This window comes from Primulina eburnea, chromosome 6 (assembly GCF_022965805.1).
Source record: "Primulina eburnea isolate SZY01 chromosome 6, ASM2296580v1, whole genome shotgun sequence".
Classification (NCBI taxonomy): domain Eukaryota; kingdom Viridiplantae; phylum Streptophyta; class Magnoliopsida; order Lamiales; family Gesneriaceae; genus Primulina; species Primulina eburnea.
The window spans coordinates 26,132,612-26,147,938 of NC_133106.1; the positions used below are offsets into that span (position 1 = coordinate 26,132,612).

The window sequence follows — 15,327 nt, forward strand, 5'->3', positions numbered from 1 at the left end:
AAAAATTCAAGATTTTTTTATTGATTTGTCTCTCGTGACATCTTTCTGTTGTTATTCAAGTAGTATTCAAAGCCGATGCATTTAAAGTTTTATTATGGTTTTTTTAGTGGTAATTTTTTAATTAATCAATAACTGATATGAATTGGGCTAAGTGTGTTCTTTGAAATTTATGCAAATTTTTTAAATTCATCATTTTATGCCTTTTTTTAAATCATTGTTTTAGATGGATACAAATTAATACAAATTTTTAAAATAAAATAATTTACTGTGTTTACCTCCTAAAGATATTATTCATATGAAAAAAAAATCAAATAGCTGGTTTATTATTATTATTATTATTATTATTGTTATTATTATTATTATTATTTATACTATATTATTAATTTTGAGACACTTAAACAATAATTTTTAATGTTATGGTCTGTTATAATAATTATATATCTATACTATTCTATTAAGTTTGAGACACTTGAAATAATTAACTTTGGTGTCATGGTCTGTTTTAATAATTATATATATTAATAAAATGTTAAAACTTTCATATAAGTCATATGTAGTTCAATGAAGAGAGTTATTGTCTCTTAGAAATTAAGTTATATGTTCAATTTTTATTGATATTTTTTCTTCTTTTATTTTTCTATTTATTTTTTAATTTATATATCTAAATTACAGTATAGTCCTTCACTATTTTTATAAATATATTTTGATCATCATTTAAATATAAACCACATGAATTATAAAAAATTATATTTTGATCCTCGTTTAAATATAAACTATATAAATTATAAAAATTATTATACAAGCACACAACGCTTACGTCGGTGCATTAATATTAATAAAATGCTAAAATTTTAATGTAATTCAATTATAGAATCTTTATTTGCCATGTACAAGTTGTAATTCAATTTAATTTTTTAATTCATATACTAAAATTTAAATTTATTCTCTGGTTATTTATTATAATTATATTTTGATTTTGGTTTAAATAGATTTTGGTTTAAATATAATAATTATTATTATTATCATTACCTACTCGATAAATAAATTGAAAATACACGTGTACCATTAAACCGATAATTTGAGGTCCTTCCTTCTCCATTGAATTGATTCTCTCCAACGCTGCGTTTCCTTTGATGCTCATTCCTCTATCTTCACAGTGGAAGTCGGGGAGTTGTCGAATTCTCTGCACGGGAGAGGTTTGTGTTTTTTATGGCTCAGATTACGCCAATTTTGATTTGGTACGATGAGAGTGTGCTTGCTTGTTGGTGATTAAATTTCAGGATATGACGAGTATTGCGTTGAGAAATCCGGGGTCTTGGTTGCTGGGAATCTGGGGGCATAAGGGAGCTTGTACTGATTGTAGCAACAGGATTCAATGTTTTGTTGGGTATTCGAATCCCGACTCTCAGCTACTCAGGGCCTCCAGCCTGCTTGCTAATCGGCGTCGAGTTCGTGATTCTCCGGCTCTTTCTGCTGGTAAATTAGAAAATACAAGTGAAGATGACGATGAATCTCGGGACAGTGACGAAGAAGAAAATGATGACGTACCGGTAAGTCCGGTTCTCCATTTTTTTAATCGAATTTCTTTGTTATTCTCCTTTATACAATACAGTAAACCTCTGGATAAGATGCGAATAGCGAGCTTAACGCTATAGTGCAAACAAAGTTAAGTATGTCTATTTTCTTGAGAGCTTTTCTGGGGTTAGTAACAGGGTTCTTCTTGTAGATTTTTTAGGTGGTGACTGTGGAGCACAGTATGCAAATGGTGCCAATGTTATATTTAAGCCAGAACGATAATTATTTGATGTCATCACATGAGTAAGAATAGTTTCCCGCGTAACTTAAAGGTTGACTTTGAGTTTCAGAATACTGCCCTCCCAACAGCAAAAATGCACCTTATGAGAAACACGAATGGATTTAGGTGTGTAAGTTTCAGCATTGTGTAGTATGTGTACAGGTAAGCATCCATCATACCCCTGTTCTGTGTCACCTTTGATATTCATCTCCTGTAATAGTACTCGTGATGCAGTTGTAAACTGAGAAAGGTGTGTTTAGCTCAAGTGTATCATGGTAGTTACTGATGTAGGTATGATTTTCTTTGAATTTAGAGATCTTGAAGTCTACGGCCTCCTTATTTAAGTACATTCACTTTTTCTTTATCAATTTTTCCTATTGGCCTTGCACAAAGCTCTCATATTTTTCCAGCGTTGGAATGGGAAGTGAAGATATCTGCTCAGTGATATCATTTCAGATTTTCCAGGTAAATAGCGCCATGATAAGAGAAAATCTTGAAAGAATTGTTGGAACGGATGACTCCAGTTTTAGCGGGATAGATCTGGCAACTCTTATAAGGAATAAATATGGGAGATCATATGACGTTCAATTAATCAAGAAGGTCCCTAGTTTCTTTCTTTCTTCCTTTTCCTTTTTTTTTTATTTGCCTTTACATGTACTCTTATTCGTGGTCTCTTGACTATTTGATGACTCTTTAGCATTTTCCACATGACTTGACTAAACATACTTTCCAATTGTATAGTTGATGTTTTTAATGGTTCTTCATCTAAATGATATACCTAAGCCTTATGAGTTGTCTTTTCTCTTTATATTGCTCTTGGGTTTGTGTTTTTAACATACCATTTGGCTTTTAATTATGCACACTATTATCTTTAGCTTTAACTCTATATTGAACAGTTTTTTTTTCTGTTTGAATGATACAGGAGTTCATGGGCAGGAATCTCCTTGCTTTAAATGTAATGTGGAAGTATATGGAGCAGGTGAACTAGTGCTTTCAAATGCTTATTGTGCTAGTTTGTCATTACTCCATTATATCGCAATTTGTAGCAAGACTCAGAGCATTCTGAATCAGGCCACCAAGAATTAAACCTCTCACCATCTTACGCCTAACGACATTATCTCAAACTTAACTAGTGTGGAATTTAATTATTTAAAACATATCTTTAATCTATGGAATTGATTAATGTTTTGATGATAATGAAACTTATATTTTAATTTTTATGTATTAGGTTTGTATCAATTGTGCCACGTGCAAATCGGGCAATCGAAGTTTGACAGAACTTTTCGAACCAAAAATATTTCGAAAAACTTTCTGTACCCCCCGGGCCTCTATCCATGTAGCGCCTTACCTGAGCCACTACTAAACAAACTAATAAGCATACAAAATTAAACTTGATAACAACAATTAAAGAGCGGAAACCAAATAATTTAATCTCTTACAACCCAAACGAAAACAAAACAATAATCTCAGTCTTAAACGTTAATACAATCATATATAAAACATAATCCTGCACGAGAATACGATAACCAAATAAAACCTCCACTGGATCACCACCGAAAACGCAACTGCTCTAGCCACCGCTCTGGCAGTCCGAACCGTCCAACTAAGGCATGCATCGTGGAATGTGGTGCTTAAGATGAAAACAAGGACGTGAATGACAATCGTCCGATACGAGAATGTACGACTATACAAACTGATATGATGCATGTGAAATGCAATATGATCAAGTCAAGAATCTCATGATCACTCTAGAGGCGCCCGGATGTGTAGTCTCTGATCTGTCCTAAACATGTTTTGATTCTCACACTCATCATCAAGACGTGGACCTACAATGTTCGGGGTTATCAGAGCCGGCGGGTCCCGTCGGATACTGTAGTTCTTGATGTCCAACCGTCCACAACACATAACAGGGCTGAGCGGTTGCAACAAATGAGGTACATCTCAAAAGATATCAGGCCCAACATGATATGTCTTGCATAATATGCCAAAGCAGTAAAACATGTATCATGCAATAGATAAATATGCAGCATATAAGCGTGTATACTACGCTTGGATATTTCGGTCGTACATCAAGTACCTCACTATAACAATCTGTCAGAAAGCTTACTTGTCTGAACCTAGACAACACCAACATAACGAAATCACTATAAAGCCAAATCTTGAATTACTATACATGCTTCAAAGTTCTTCCTAATGATCCTTAAATCACTGTTTAAGGCTTTAGGATTATACCTACGTCCGTCCCCAGCCCACTGATAATGTCTCGATCTCCGTCCCGGTTCACCGACCCCTTCTCGAGTCGAGACAAGCTTCGAAACTTCCCGACACTAAACTGCCTTAGAAACCGGCTAGAAAACATAAGGTATATGGCTAGAACTCATGAAAGAGTAGCTGAAGGAAGCGGTGTAGGAAATAAATGAAATCAGCTTTCATTTATAGGCTGCATCCAGACTAATTCAGAAGATCCGAAATCAATCTTATCTGTCACGTGTTAGAATTTCATTCGTCTAGTTGGATTTCTCGGGATAATGTATTCTGAAATAGATTGGATTGTCCATTAATTATCAATTCCTTATTAATGCTTGATTAACAACACTTTAATCATCTATTAATTAGTATTTCATTCAAAATAAAGATTCGAGTCATTACAATCCAACATACAAACATGACTGAGAACATATGAGCCGCAGCATCAAAAGCTGCCGAGTGACGTGCATGGAGTGCTTGGATATAAGGCCAACACTCTAGGCATTGCCTTGATCATTCAAGGAGTTATACCAACACTTGACCTACACATTCAACAATTTTCAAAGGTGTTTTTTAAGGATCTGGCATCCTATATGTTGAGCCCAGCTGGTTTTGCGCCCAAGGAACTGGAATTGGCGTGTCAGGCATCATGTACAAATTTTGAAATTTTTTAATGTTAGAACATGGACTTTGCGCTAAAAGATTTGGACATTGAGTCTTGGACATTGAATAAAGATGTTATATGTTAAATGATGAAAAGTAGTTTGCAATTGGAGAAATTTGGAGGGTTGAGAATCGACATTTTGAAGGCCAAATTCGCTGTTAATAGAGGCCGTGGAGCTGAAAAAAAAGAAGAAGAAAAAGGCTGATACAATTCAATATAGCTCGTGTCATTTTTGTTATCTAAAGTCCATCCACTTACATTCTTTACAAGTGTAAGTTATTTATGTAAGTTTTTGTTTAAATTTTATATAACACAAGAAATTACAATTTTGAGCCTTCACAAGTATAAAAAATGTCGTAAGGTCTCCTATACCTGCTTAAGTTAGAAATTTATATAAATTATTGGTACGCAAAGTTGATGTAGTTGTACATGACTCTCCTTGGGGATCTCAAGGCCTAGAAAACGTGAAGAGGGTGGCTAGATTGGAGCCCTCAAGACTGAATATTTTTAAATGATCCTTCAGTTAATGAAGTTATAACCTAGAATAGGGACATAGACATTTTTTCATAGAACTGCTATGACAAAATTTTGTGTTCTTTGTTGCTATCATTTACTTTTCAATTTTACATAATTACTCATTATTTGTGTTTGGTTGATAGTCTTCCATAGCACAAATTCGAAATTTTGCAAAATCACTTTAAAAGTAAAGTAGTTAAGGTACCTAATTCAGCTCTCTTAGATTCTAACAAAAACGTAGAAGCATTTGTTCATACTTGATTTATTTGTTATCTTGCATTAAGTATTCAACAAACTGTCAGTCGAAGCGAAATATTAATGTTAGAATCAAATCTGATTAATTGGAATCAGATTGATAGGCGAAGCTGCTTACGACTCTACTTCCTGATTTCATTGTTAGTCACTTATTCTAATTTCATTCTGGGATTTATGCTAGTGGGGAAGATATTCTTCATCCTCTGAGAATCCACTTTTTGAGTTCTCAGTCCCCATGAATCTGGAAGCATTGTTTGCGACTTATCCCTGTAGGACAAATTCAAAACTAACAATAGGTGATTTTGTCCTTCATTTATATCCCAAATTACTTGTTGACATGTATGAAAGGTAGATAGTTGTATTGAATGTAAGTAACAATAATAAGCAGTTCTAGTTAAATTCGTAGAGTGTAGGCTTTAATCATTTGGGCATTTTTTGTCAAAGGTTCCTCATAATTTCTTCTCTTTTTCTTTCTTGGAGAACTTTGAAGGTGGAGCTTGAGATTTACTTGATCGTCAAGAGCATTGTTTTAGGCTTAAAACTATAACTATTAAATTCAAGCTTAGCTCATTAGCAATGGGACACAAATCGAACTATGCTATGTATATATATTTTTATATTTTTTAACGCGTATAAAGATCAAGATTGACTTGATGCTCCTAAGTCTGGATGGCATTTGATTAGACTTTTAACGCAACACAAAATTTTTGAGAAAAGAACTACGTTAGTTAAAAAATAACGTTTGTTTATAAATTGAAAGTTGATATGATATGTATAAAAAAGGTATTGTGTAATGACTGAATGAAGCAAGGGAAAATATATAATGTTTCTTTGGAAAAAAGCAAAAAAATGTGTATATTAATTGTGATTTATTTATTTAAAATGCAAGATAAGGATTTGATTGTAAATTTTGAAAGAATATTCTTAGTTGATTTTTAAATGTTGAAGTTTTAAAATTTTGGAGCTAAGTTGAGAACCAGGCATATGAAGCCTTGTTTTTTTAGCATGAGAGTGAAATTATTGATCTCAAAGCATCATATTTAGCTCTATGTGGGGCTTTTAAAATGCAAAGCTTGTGAGTTGCTTTCTAGTTGGCAAATTAACAAGGATCTAGCTCAATTGAAAAGACGTCCAAGTAGTACTTGATTTATGTTCAAATCAAGCTTTATATGCTTCTTTTCTGCTACTACTAAATAGATATCTTGCACTTGATCATAATATCTGTATTCCTGTAACTTGGTCTTATTTTATCTAGCTCTTTTCATTTGAGCCTGTATTCTTTACCTAGTATGTCCCATGGTATGCATGCCGTTGCCTATTAGCTTGAATTTCTGGTACTGTTGACACCAGCAATGAGCTGCAAGTAGAGTGACTTTTGCTACCTGTGGGAAGTGATTAAAGCAGCTAGTGTCTCAGACAAGTCACTTTCTTTTTTTTCATATTATCAAATTATAGATTTTGTAATTTGAATGCCATTGTCCGAATTGTATCCCAAGTTGAGTTATAGGCATTCAAATTTTGTTATACTTTAATGTAAGCCAAACTCAGGGCCATCCGTGTTGGATTATTTTCTTCTCTTTGACCGAATGATGTGTTCTTGCTATTGAATCGTATGTACCTTGTACGGCTGCACACATTCATTTCTTGTCAACATAAATAAATTTCATGGCTGATAGTGCTCTTCCCTGACCCCTTTAGAATTAATAAAAATCTGCTAGTAGAAGTGCGTATGCATTATCTTACTTATTTTCTTCATTTTACTCATCTTCGCCAATTTTTTGGGAACGTTGATAGAGATCCTTTCCACTTACTGAAGAAGAATATATATTGAGGCTAGATAATGTGGCCAATAGTTTGAAATGTTGGGGAGCTGTCTCACACATCCGAAACAGCCTCGAAAAGTTGAAAGAACGGCCTCGTATAGGAAAGGTAAATCTATGACTTTGGTTTTGAATTCTTACATCCTCATTAATGGTTTTCACAGGTCTCTTCACCATATAACTATATTAATTTCCAATCAAGTCAGTTTAAAATCGATATATTTTAATGTCAGGAAGTTAATATAGTCAGTTATTTACATTAGTACAGAGGCTGTGCTGGCTGTGCTGGCTGTGCATTGTTTCCAAAAAGTTGACTGGAATGATTACCTTCTACATTTTTGTTTCATGCAAATGAATTTGAGTGCATATGTTTCTCAATCCTTCATGTGATAATAGAAAAATGTCTGTAGTTTGGGTTCTGCTAATCCTTTGATGCTCAGTTGTGTGACCGCACTTGTGCGTTGACAAAAAAACGTAAAAATGGATGTCAAAGTATGCACAGAGGTAGTTTTATTCTTTAATTTCTGTCCAGAAAGAGACTCCATAGAAACCATATTTACCATTTACTGCCTTAAAATCTTTCTTCGTGAATCTATGTTTAAGTTTTACTGACAGAAAAAGGAAACATTAAGGTAAATATTTTTCTGCTTTTCTGAAAAGGAAAACCAAGGATGGAAGAAAAAATGTGAAGAAAATAAGGTCTTCGCGGAGTTCCTGAAATTTGTATTGTGTTGGAAGGTCAAGAAATTAAGGTTCCTGGAATATGTGGTTGCGAATACAACCCATCTCAGGTATCCCACTGAAAGATGTTATGGAGCTGTACTAGAGGACAAAGGATGGAGCGGTGGGGGACGAGGAGAGAAGTAGGGTAGGGTAGGGAAATTTTAATAGGCAAAAAGGAGTGGTGATGTAGTAACCTTATCGGATCCACTACTAAACAGACTAATAAGCATGCATAAATAAACTTAACTACAACAATTAAAAAACGAAAATAAAAAAACTTAATTATCTTACTACCCAAACGAAAACAAAAAATAATCTCAGTTTTAAACGTTAATACAACCATATCGAAATCATAATTCTGCAAAAGAAATACAAAAAACCAAATAAAATCTACATTGGATCACCACCAAGAAGCCTACAAGCTATAGCCACTGCCTTGGCCATTCGAACCGTCTAACCTAATACCTGCCCTGTGGAATGAGGTGTCAAAGATGAAACAAGGACGTGAGTGACAATCTCCCAATACGAGAATGTACGAGTATACAAACCGATATGATGCATGCGAAATACAATATGCTCGGATATCAAGGATCACGTCAAGAATCTCATGCTCAGTCTAGAGGCGCCTGAGTGTGTAGTCCCTGCTCTGCCATAGTTGTGTTTTGATTCCCACACTCATCATCAAGACTTGGACCTACAATGTCTAGGGTCATTAGAACCTGCAGGTTTCGTCGGACACTGTAGCTCTCGATAACCGTCCAGAATACAGAGCAAGGTTGAGCGGCCCGAACAAACGAGATATATCTCAAAAGATATCAGACCCAACATTATATGTCATACATAATGTCAAAACAGTAAAACAGATATCAGGAAACAAATAAATATGAAGCATATAAGTGTGTATACTACGCTTAGATATCTCAGTTAATACGTCACGTGCCTTACTAGAACAATATGACAGAAAGTCTACTCGTCTGAACCTAGATAATATCAACATGCTAAAATAACTATCATGTCAGATCCAGAATCACTAAACATGTTTCAAAGTTCTTCCTAATGATCCTTAAATAACTATTTAAGGCTTTAGGATTATACCTGCATTTGTTGTCGGCCCACTTATGATGTCTCGATCTGCGTGTTCTGGTTCACCAACCCCTACTTGAGTCGATATTAGCTCCGAAGCTTCCAGATACTAAACCGTCCTAGAAACTTGCAAGAAACCTAAGTTATAAGGTTAGAACTCGAGCGAAAGCAGTGTAGTAAACAAATGGAATCGGCTTCTATTTATAGGCTGCCTCCGACTATTTCAGAAGATCCGAACCCAATCTTATCTGTCACGTGTCATAATCTCATTCGTCTGGTTGGATTTTTTAGGATAAGGTAATCTGAAGTATATTGGATGATCCATTTTAAATTTGTATGATCCCAACATGCTGATCCTCAATTAATCAATTTCGTAATAATACTTAATTAACAACTCTTTAATAATGTCTTAATTAGTAGTTCATTCAAATAAAGATTCGGGTCATTACATTCTCTCATCCTCACAAAGATTTCGTTATCGAAATCATAACTGAAGTACAAATCTATCTGAATAAAATACAACTCATGGTTACAACGCTACAACTCAAAACAAATGCTGGATACTCTGAGGCCTGAGTTCATACGGCTTTCTAACTTCTACGTCGCCTCTGCTGTACCTCGGCGTTGCCATTGTACTAGAACAAGTGTGATGGTCTTGTTTCCGAGCTTTTTCTCATTCCTACTTAAAATCAAGAGAGGTTGCTCGACATAAGTTAAGTCTTCTTCAAGTTGAATATCTGTCGGCTCGAGAACTTGCGATTCTTTTGCTACATACCATTTTAACAACGATACAAAAAAGACATTGTGAATGCGGGACAAATACAACAGTAAAGCCAATCGATACGCCAAATTTCCAACACGTTCCCATATCTCGAAAGGTCCAATGAATCTTGAAGCTAATTTTACATTAAGTCCAAATCTGATCACCATGCAGAGTGGTGAAACTTTAAGAAATACTTTTTCCCCTGGCTAAAACTGTAGGGCTTTATGTTTGGTATTCACGTAACTCACTTGACGATATTGTGCATTTTTAATTATCTTCTTGATCAGTTACACTTGGTCAATTGCTTGTTGCACTAATTCTTGTCCTTGTGTTAGTTGTTCTCCTAGTTTGTACCAAAACAATGGAGTACGACGACGTCTACAATACAATGCTTCGAACGAAGCCATACCGATGCTGCTATGGTAGCTATTGTTATGCGTAAACTTCACAAGCGACATATGATCATGCCATGTTGGTCCAAAATCCATAGCACAAACACTTAGCATGTCCTCGAATGTTTGAATAGTCATCTCAGACTGATCATCAGTCTCTGGATGATAGGCAATACTCAGACTCAATGTCGCAACGCTTTCTGAAAACTTCCCTAGAACCTTAAGGTATGCGTGAGTCCCTGTCACTAACTATATTTGTTGGCACACCATTATATTTAAGAATCTCTTAGATGTAGTCTTGTCATGCAATCAAAACTATATTCTTGACTATATAGAATGAAATGCGCTGACTTAATGAGTCGGTCCACAACTACCCAAATGACATCACAATTCTTGGAAGACAACAAAAACCGGGTGACAAAATCCATCATCACATGCTCCCACTTCCATTCAGGGATAAGAAGATTCTGAAGTGATCCTCCTGATCATCGATTCAACTTTCACTTTCTGACAAACCAAACACTTGGTTGCAAACTGGTAAACACTTCTCTTCACACCTTTCCACCAAAATCTGGTCATGCTTTCGAGGTGGATACTCAACTTACCCCGATGGGCTTGAAATAAAATCTCATGTCTCAAATTGGAATCCTCTAGAAGACTGGAACTATGATTTTCCCTGACAGACACAAGGTTCCATCTCTTTGAAACACGAAGCCGGATATGTTTTCTCCATTAGCTAACCTTGCTAACTTTTCTACCTCCGGGTCAGAAAACTGAGCTTGTCTGATTCTACGATTAAGATAAAATGCACGTTGCTCGAATACTTTCCATTCATTTCTTATGATGGATATGAAATCCCAGAGAACAACCACCCTGAATTTCACTTGATATGAGACTTATCTGAAGTGCATATAATCTCACCTTGCGACTAAGAGCGACTAAAAGCGTCTGCTTGTAATCATAATCTTTTAATGAATCCATCTATATTTTTGGCGCATATTTAACTCTGCTTGAGTGAAGATATACTTCAAGCTCTCGTGATCCGTAAAAATCTCAAATCTCTCTTTGTAGAGATAATGTCGCCAAATCTTCAAAACAAACACAGTCTCTGCCAATTCCAGATTATGAACCAGATAGTTTTCTTCGAGCTCCCTTACTGTAGAAAACAAATTCTCGTCTCTTTCTGGACGAAACTGAACGAGACGTTGATTACAATCTACGGTCGCTCTATACTTAGTTAATAGGTCGATTCTTATAATACAATCGAAATCTCCCATATCCAATATAAGCAAATTGGCAGACACAGACTAGTCGCTTAGCTAATACCTCTGGTCCCATAGGTGTAGACACCAACATTAAAACATTTAACGACACGTAGGGTAGTTTATACTTCTTAACAAACCTTGATGCTATGAATGAATTCGATGCCCCAATGTCAATTAATACATATGCAGGAATACCACAAAAAGAAATTACCTGCAATGACTTTCTTGTTTTCCTCCTCAGCTTGCTCTTGGTTTAAGACAAACACTTGCCCCTAGAATCATGGGCGTTGGTGAGATCCTTGCAATGTCCCTCCACGACGAGAACCTTGAGCAGGAAAACCTTTCTGCTGCACAATGGCTTCAGACTGTTTTCTATTGTAAGACCTTACCATTGAGCCTCTGACTTAACTCTGATCCTCCAAGTTAGGGCAATCATTTTTCTTGTGACCAAAACCACCACAATTGAAACAAGCACCTCGGCTTTTACCTTTCGATATTTTTACACCTGGTGGTTGTCTCCGCAATGGCCACATTTGTGCTTCTTCCAAAACTATGCACTCTTCTAGAACCGGAAGAAGAAGAAGACCCAGACTTCTTGAAAACGGTCCCAACGAACTAGAACTCTTGCTAGCTTGCATTGTCTTTCTCCAAACAATAATGATCTCGGCTTGACGACAACTATTCACTAATCCTTCGTCGGATCGTCACAGACAAAAACTCGATAAAAAATCTCCTGGTTCAAACCATATGAATGCGAGTGCTTCCTTCTCTCTGAAAGAAAACCAAAATGAACCTCTAAATCCTCAAAACAAAATTATTGATGTTTCAAAAATCTTTGCATGCTTCGATACCACTAAATTAGCTCTCTTACCTGAGCTACTACTAAACAGACTAATACGCATGCATAAATAAATTTAATAACAACAATTAAATAACGGAAACCAAACAACTTAATCATCTTACAATACAAATGAAAACAAAACAATAATCTCAGTTTTAAACTTTAATACAACCATCTCGAAATCATAATTTTGCACAAGAAATATGAGAAACCAAATAAAACCTCCACTAGATCACCATCGGAAAGCCAATTGCGCTAGTCATTGCCCTAGCCATCCGAACTGTCCAACCTAAGACCTGCCTCGTGGAATGAGGTGTCCAGATGAAACAAGGACGTGAGTGACAATCGCCCAACAAGAGAATGTACGGGTATACAAATCGATATGATGGATGCGAAATGAAATATGCTCGGATATCAAAGATCCAGTCAAAAATCTCATGCGTAGTCAGAGACGCCTGATTTTGTAGTTTCTGATATGCCATAGGCATGTTTTGACTGCCACACTCATCATCAATATGCAAACCTACAATGTTCAGGGTCAAGCCCGCGGGTCTCATCGGACACTGTATCTCTTGATATCTAATCATCCACAATGCAAAACATGGCCGAGCTGCCCAAACAAATGATGTATATCTCATAAGATATCAGGTCCAACGTAATATATCATGCATAGTATGTCAAAGCAGTAAAAAAAGTGTCATGCAGATAAATATGCAACATATAAGTGTATATATTACGCATAGATATCCTTGGTTAATAATCACGATTCTCACTAAAACATTCTGACAAAAAGTCTATTCGTCCGAACTTAGACAATACCTACATACATAAATCACTATATGTCTGATCCAGAATCACTAAACATGCTTCAAAGTTCTTCCTAATGATCCTTAAATAACTCTTTTAAGGCTTTAGGATTGTACTTGCGTCCAGTGTCAGCTCGTTGATGACGTCTCGATCTGTGTCTTGGGTCACCAACCTCTCTTTGAGTCGACACTCAAAGCTTCCCAACACCGAACTGTCCTAGAAACTGGCTAGAAAACCTAAGACATAAGGCTAGAACTCGAGAGAAAGAAGCTAAAGGAAAGCATTGCAGAAAACAAATGAAATCGGCTTCTATTTATAGGCTGCATCCGTACTAGTTCAGACTAGTTCAGAAGATCCGAACTCAATCTTATTTGTCACATGTCATAATCTTATTTGTCTAATTGGATTTCTCAAGAGAATAATCTGAAGTTGATTGGGTGGTTCATTTTAAATTCGGTCTATTCCAAACATGCTGTTCCTTTAATCAATTCTTTAATAATATTTAATTAACTATTCTTTAATCATGTCTTAGTTAGTAATTCATTCAAGTAAAGATTTGGTCATTAACGGTGATACAGTGGTACCATTGTTACTGACTGTATGGATGAAAGAAATAACAGTATGAAGTCAGCATGATAGTGAGAATATCGATTCTCTTGTGGGAAGAAAGTAGAAGAATTCAATATAATTGGTGAAAAGTTTTAGTGGGGATTCACTTGATGGGATAACAAAAAATATCAGTCTAATGGTTTATGGAAGATGGAAAATGGAAGCTAAGACAATATTGTTTGGAAGATTTGTTCTTTTGCATTTTGCTTGTGGCCGTCGTACCGCTTTTCTTTTTCTAAGAACAGTAAACTTTATTTCATGAAAAGCTTTTCCCCTTGTAGTTTATTCACTATAAATATGAACCGTGATTATTTAAATACGTGTTACATTCCTTTAAGATTGATAGGTTTTGTAGGCAGACACCGCTAATTTGAGTTGGTTCTAGTAAATGCATGTTTCCTTGTGCCCGCTGCAGGCAGTAAGCATTTTCATAGACATGGATGAGTCAGGTGGTCGCGCAAACGAATGGATCTACAAGTAGGCAGGCCGCATTCTATGAGCAAGACGGCGAGCACTATATGTTTCGGTAATGGTATGTCATGTTCTGTTGGTAATTTTAACTGTATTCATACTTGTTACCCCTCATCTGATTACTCAACTCGATAATTTCAATATCATCTGCTCTGCCACCGGGGTGTCCGAGGGTATCTCTAGCTAAGATTGGGACCTGGGCTGGCTTCCGTATAATAACTTGGATGGTGGCAACGATCTGAAATTCCTATGAAGATTTATTATACGAGCTGCTGATCAAGCGGCAATACGATTTCATGTAAAGTTTAATCAACATTTTAATACGAAGAAATTAATTAGTAATTTTGTGTGAAAATGACATTAGTGTTGACCCCATAAACTGTGCTAGTGGTGTTTCACGAGACATGAAAAATATTACATTTTATGCTGTCGCCACTGTAAATCTTATGTTTGTTTTATTCTAGTTAAGTACATTACAGATTATCAAAAAAAAAATTGTGAGGAAAAGGAAATTTTTTGTTTCTTGATTAATCATTTTCCTCGTATATAATTAGCTTAAGGTAAGTGTGTAAGCTAAAAATGAGATTAAATTAAAAATGATTTTTATAATATTGAATTGAAAGAAAAATAATAATCTGAGAATAAATTACGTGAGATTTATTTGATAATTTATATATAATTTACCATATTAGACTTTGTAAAAATTTATGTTCAAAAATGAAAAGAAAAATTATTTTCTCCACCCACTTATCGTGTGTGATGTAACTATTTGGTCTTTATGTATATTAGTGTTTAAGTGCCTGTGTTACGAATTTGTATAATTTTTTTTTCAAAATTTATTTATCAGGCAATTATTAAAATTGATGAAGGAATAAAATGGTATTTATAATATTGTTAAGATTAAAAATGTAACTGATTAAAATTTTCAGAAGTGATGTTTGTGAAAATTGCTAAGAGTTTAACTTATACTTACCAAAATGAATGGAGGTATTTTGCAATTTAATATAAAGCCATGCATGTCAAATCTATCAAATTTTCATAAAGTTTGGATATTTAAGTTGTAGCTTAAAAACATA

The 15,327-nt window shown here is 35.1% G+C and overlaps 1 protein-coding gene across 8 annotated transcripts; it reads left to right on the forward strand.

Moving 5' to 3' along the window:
* Positions 1–1,054: 1,054 nt before the first annotated feature.
* On the forward strand, positions 1,055–14,714 carry LOC140833984 (uncharacterized). 8 transcript variants are annotated; one of them, XR_012118626.1, is made up of 7 exons: positions 1,055–1,196; positions 1,281–1,550; positions 2,252–2,395; positions 2,718–2,774; positions 7,272–7,406; positions 14,196–14,312; positions 14,435–14,714. XR_012118626.1 is itself a non-coding variant. In XM_073198538.1 (6 exons), exons 1-6 carry the CDS (start codon positions 1,134–1,136, stop codon positions 14,259–14,261), a joined length of 735 nt encoding a protein of 244 aa, XP_073054639.1. In that variant the 5' UTR covers positions 1,055–1,133; the 3' UTR covers positions 14,262–14,714. The 8 variants fall into 8 exon arrangements, 6 of the variants coding, with proteins under 6 accessions (XP_073054639.1, XP_073054641.1, XP_073054644.1 ...); XR_012118627.1 differs by lacking the exon at positions 7,272–7,406; XM_073198538.1 differs by having other exon boundaries at positions 14,196–14,714.
* The last annotated feature ends 613 nt before the right edge of the window (positions 14,715–15,327 follow it).

What these genes read in the sequence shown, in the direction of transcription:
- LOC140833984 (XM_073198538.1), top strand. Translation starts at nt 1,134, where the DNA reads ATGCTCATTCCTCTATCTTCACAGTGGAAGTCGGGGAGTTGTCGAATT. An exon ending in AAGAAAATGATGACGTACCG is followed by an intron (nt 1,551 to 2,251) that starts GTAAGTCCGGTT and finishes ATATCATTTCAG; the next exon opens with ATTTTCCAGGTAAATAGCGC. An exon ending in AACGGCCTCGTATAGGAAAG is followed by an intron (nt 7,407 to 14,195) that starts GTAAATCTATGA and finishes TGCCCGCTGCAG; the next exon opens with GCAGTAAGCATTTTCATAGA.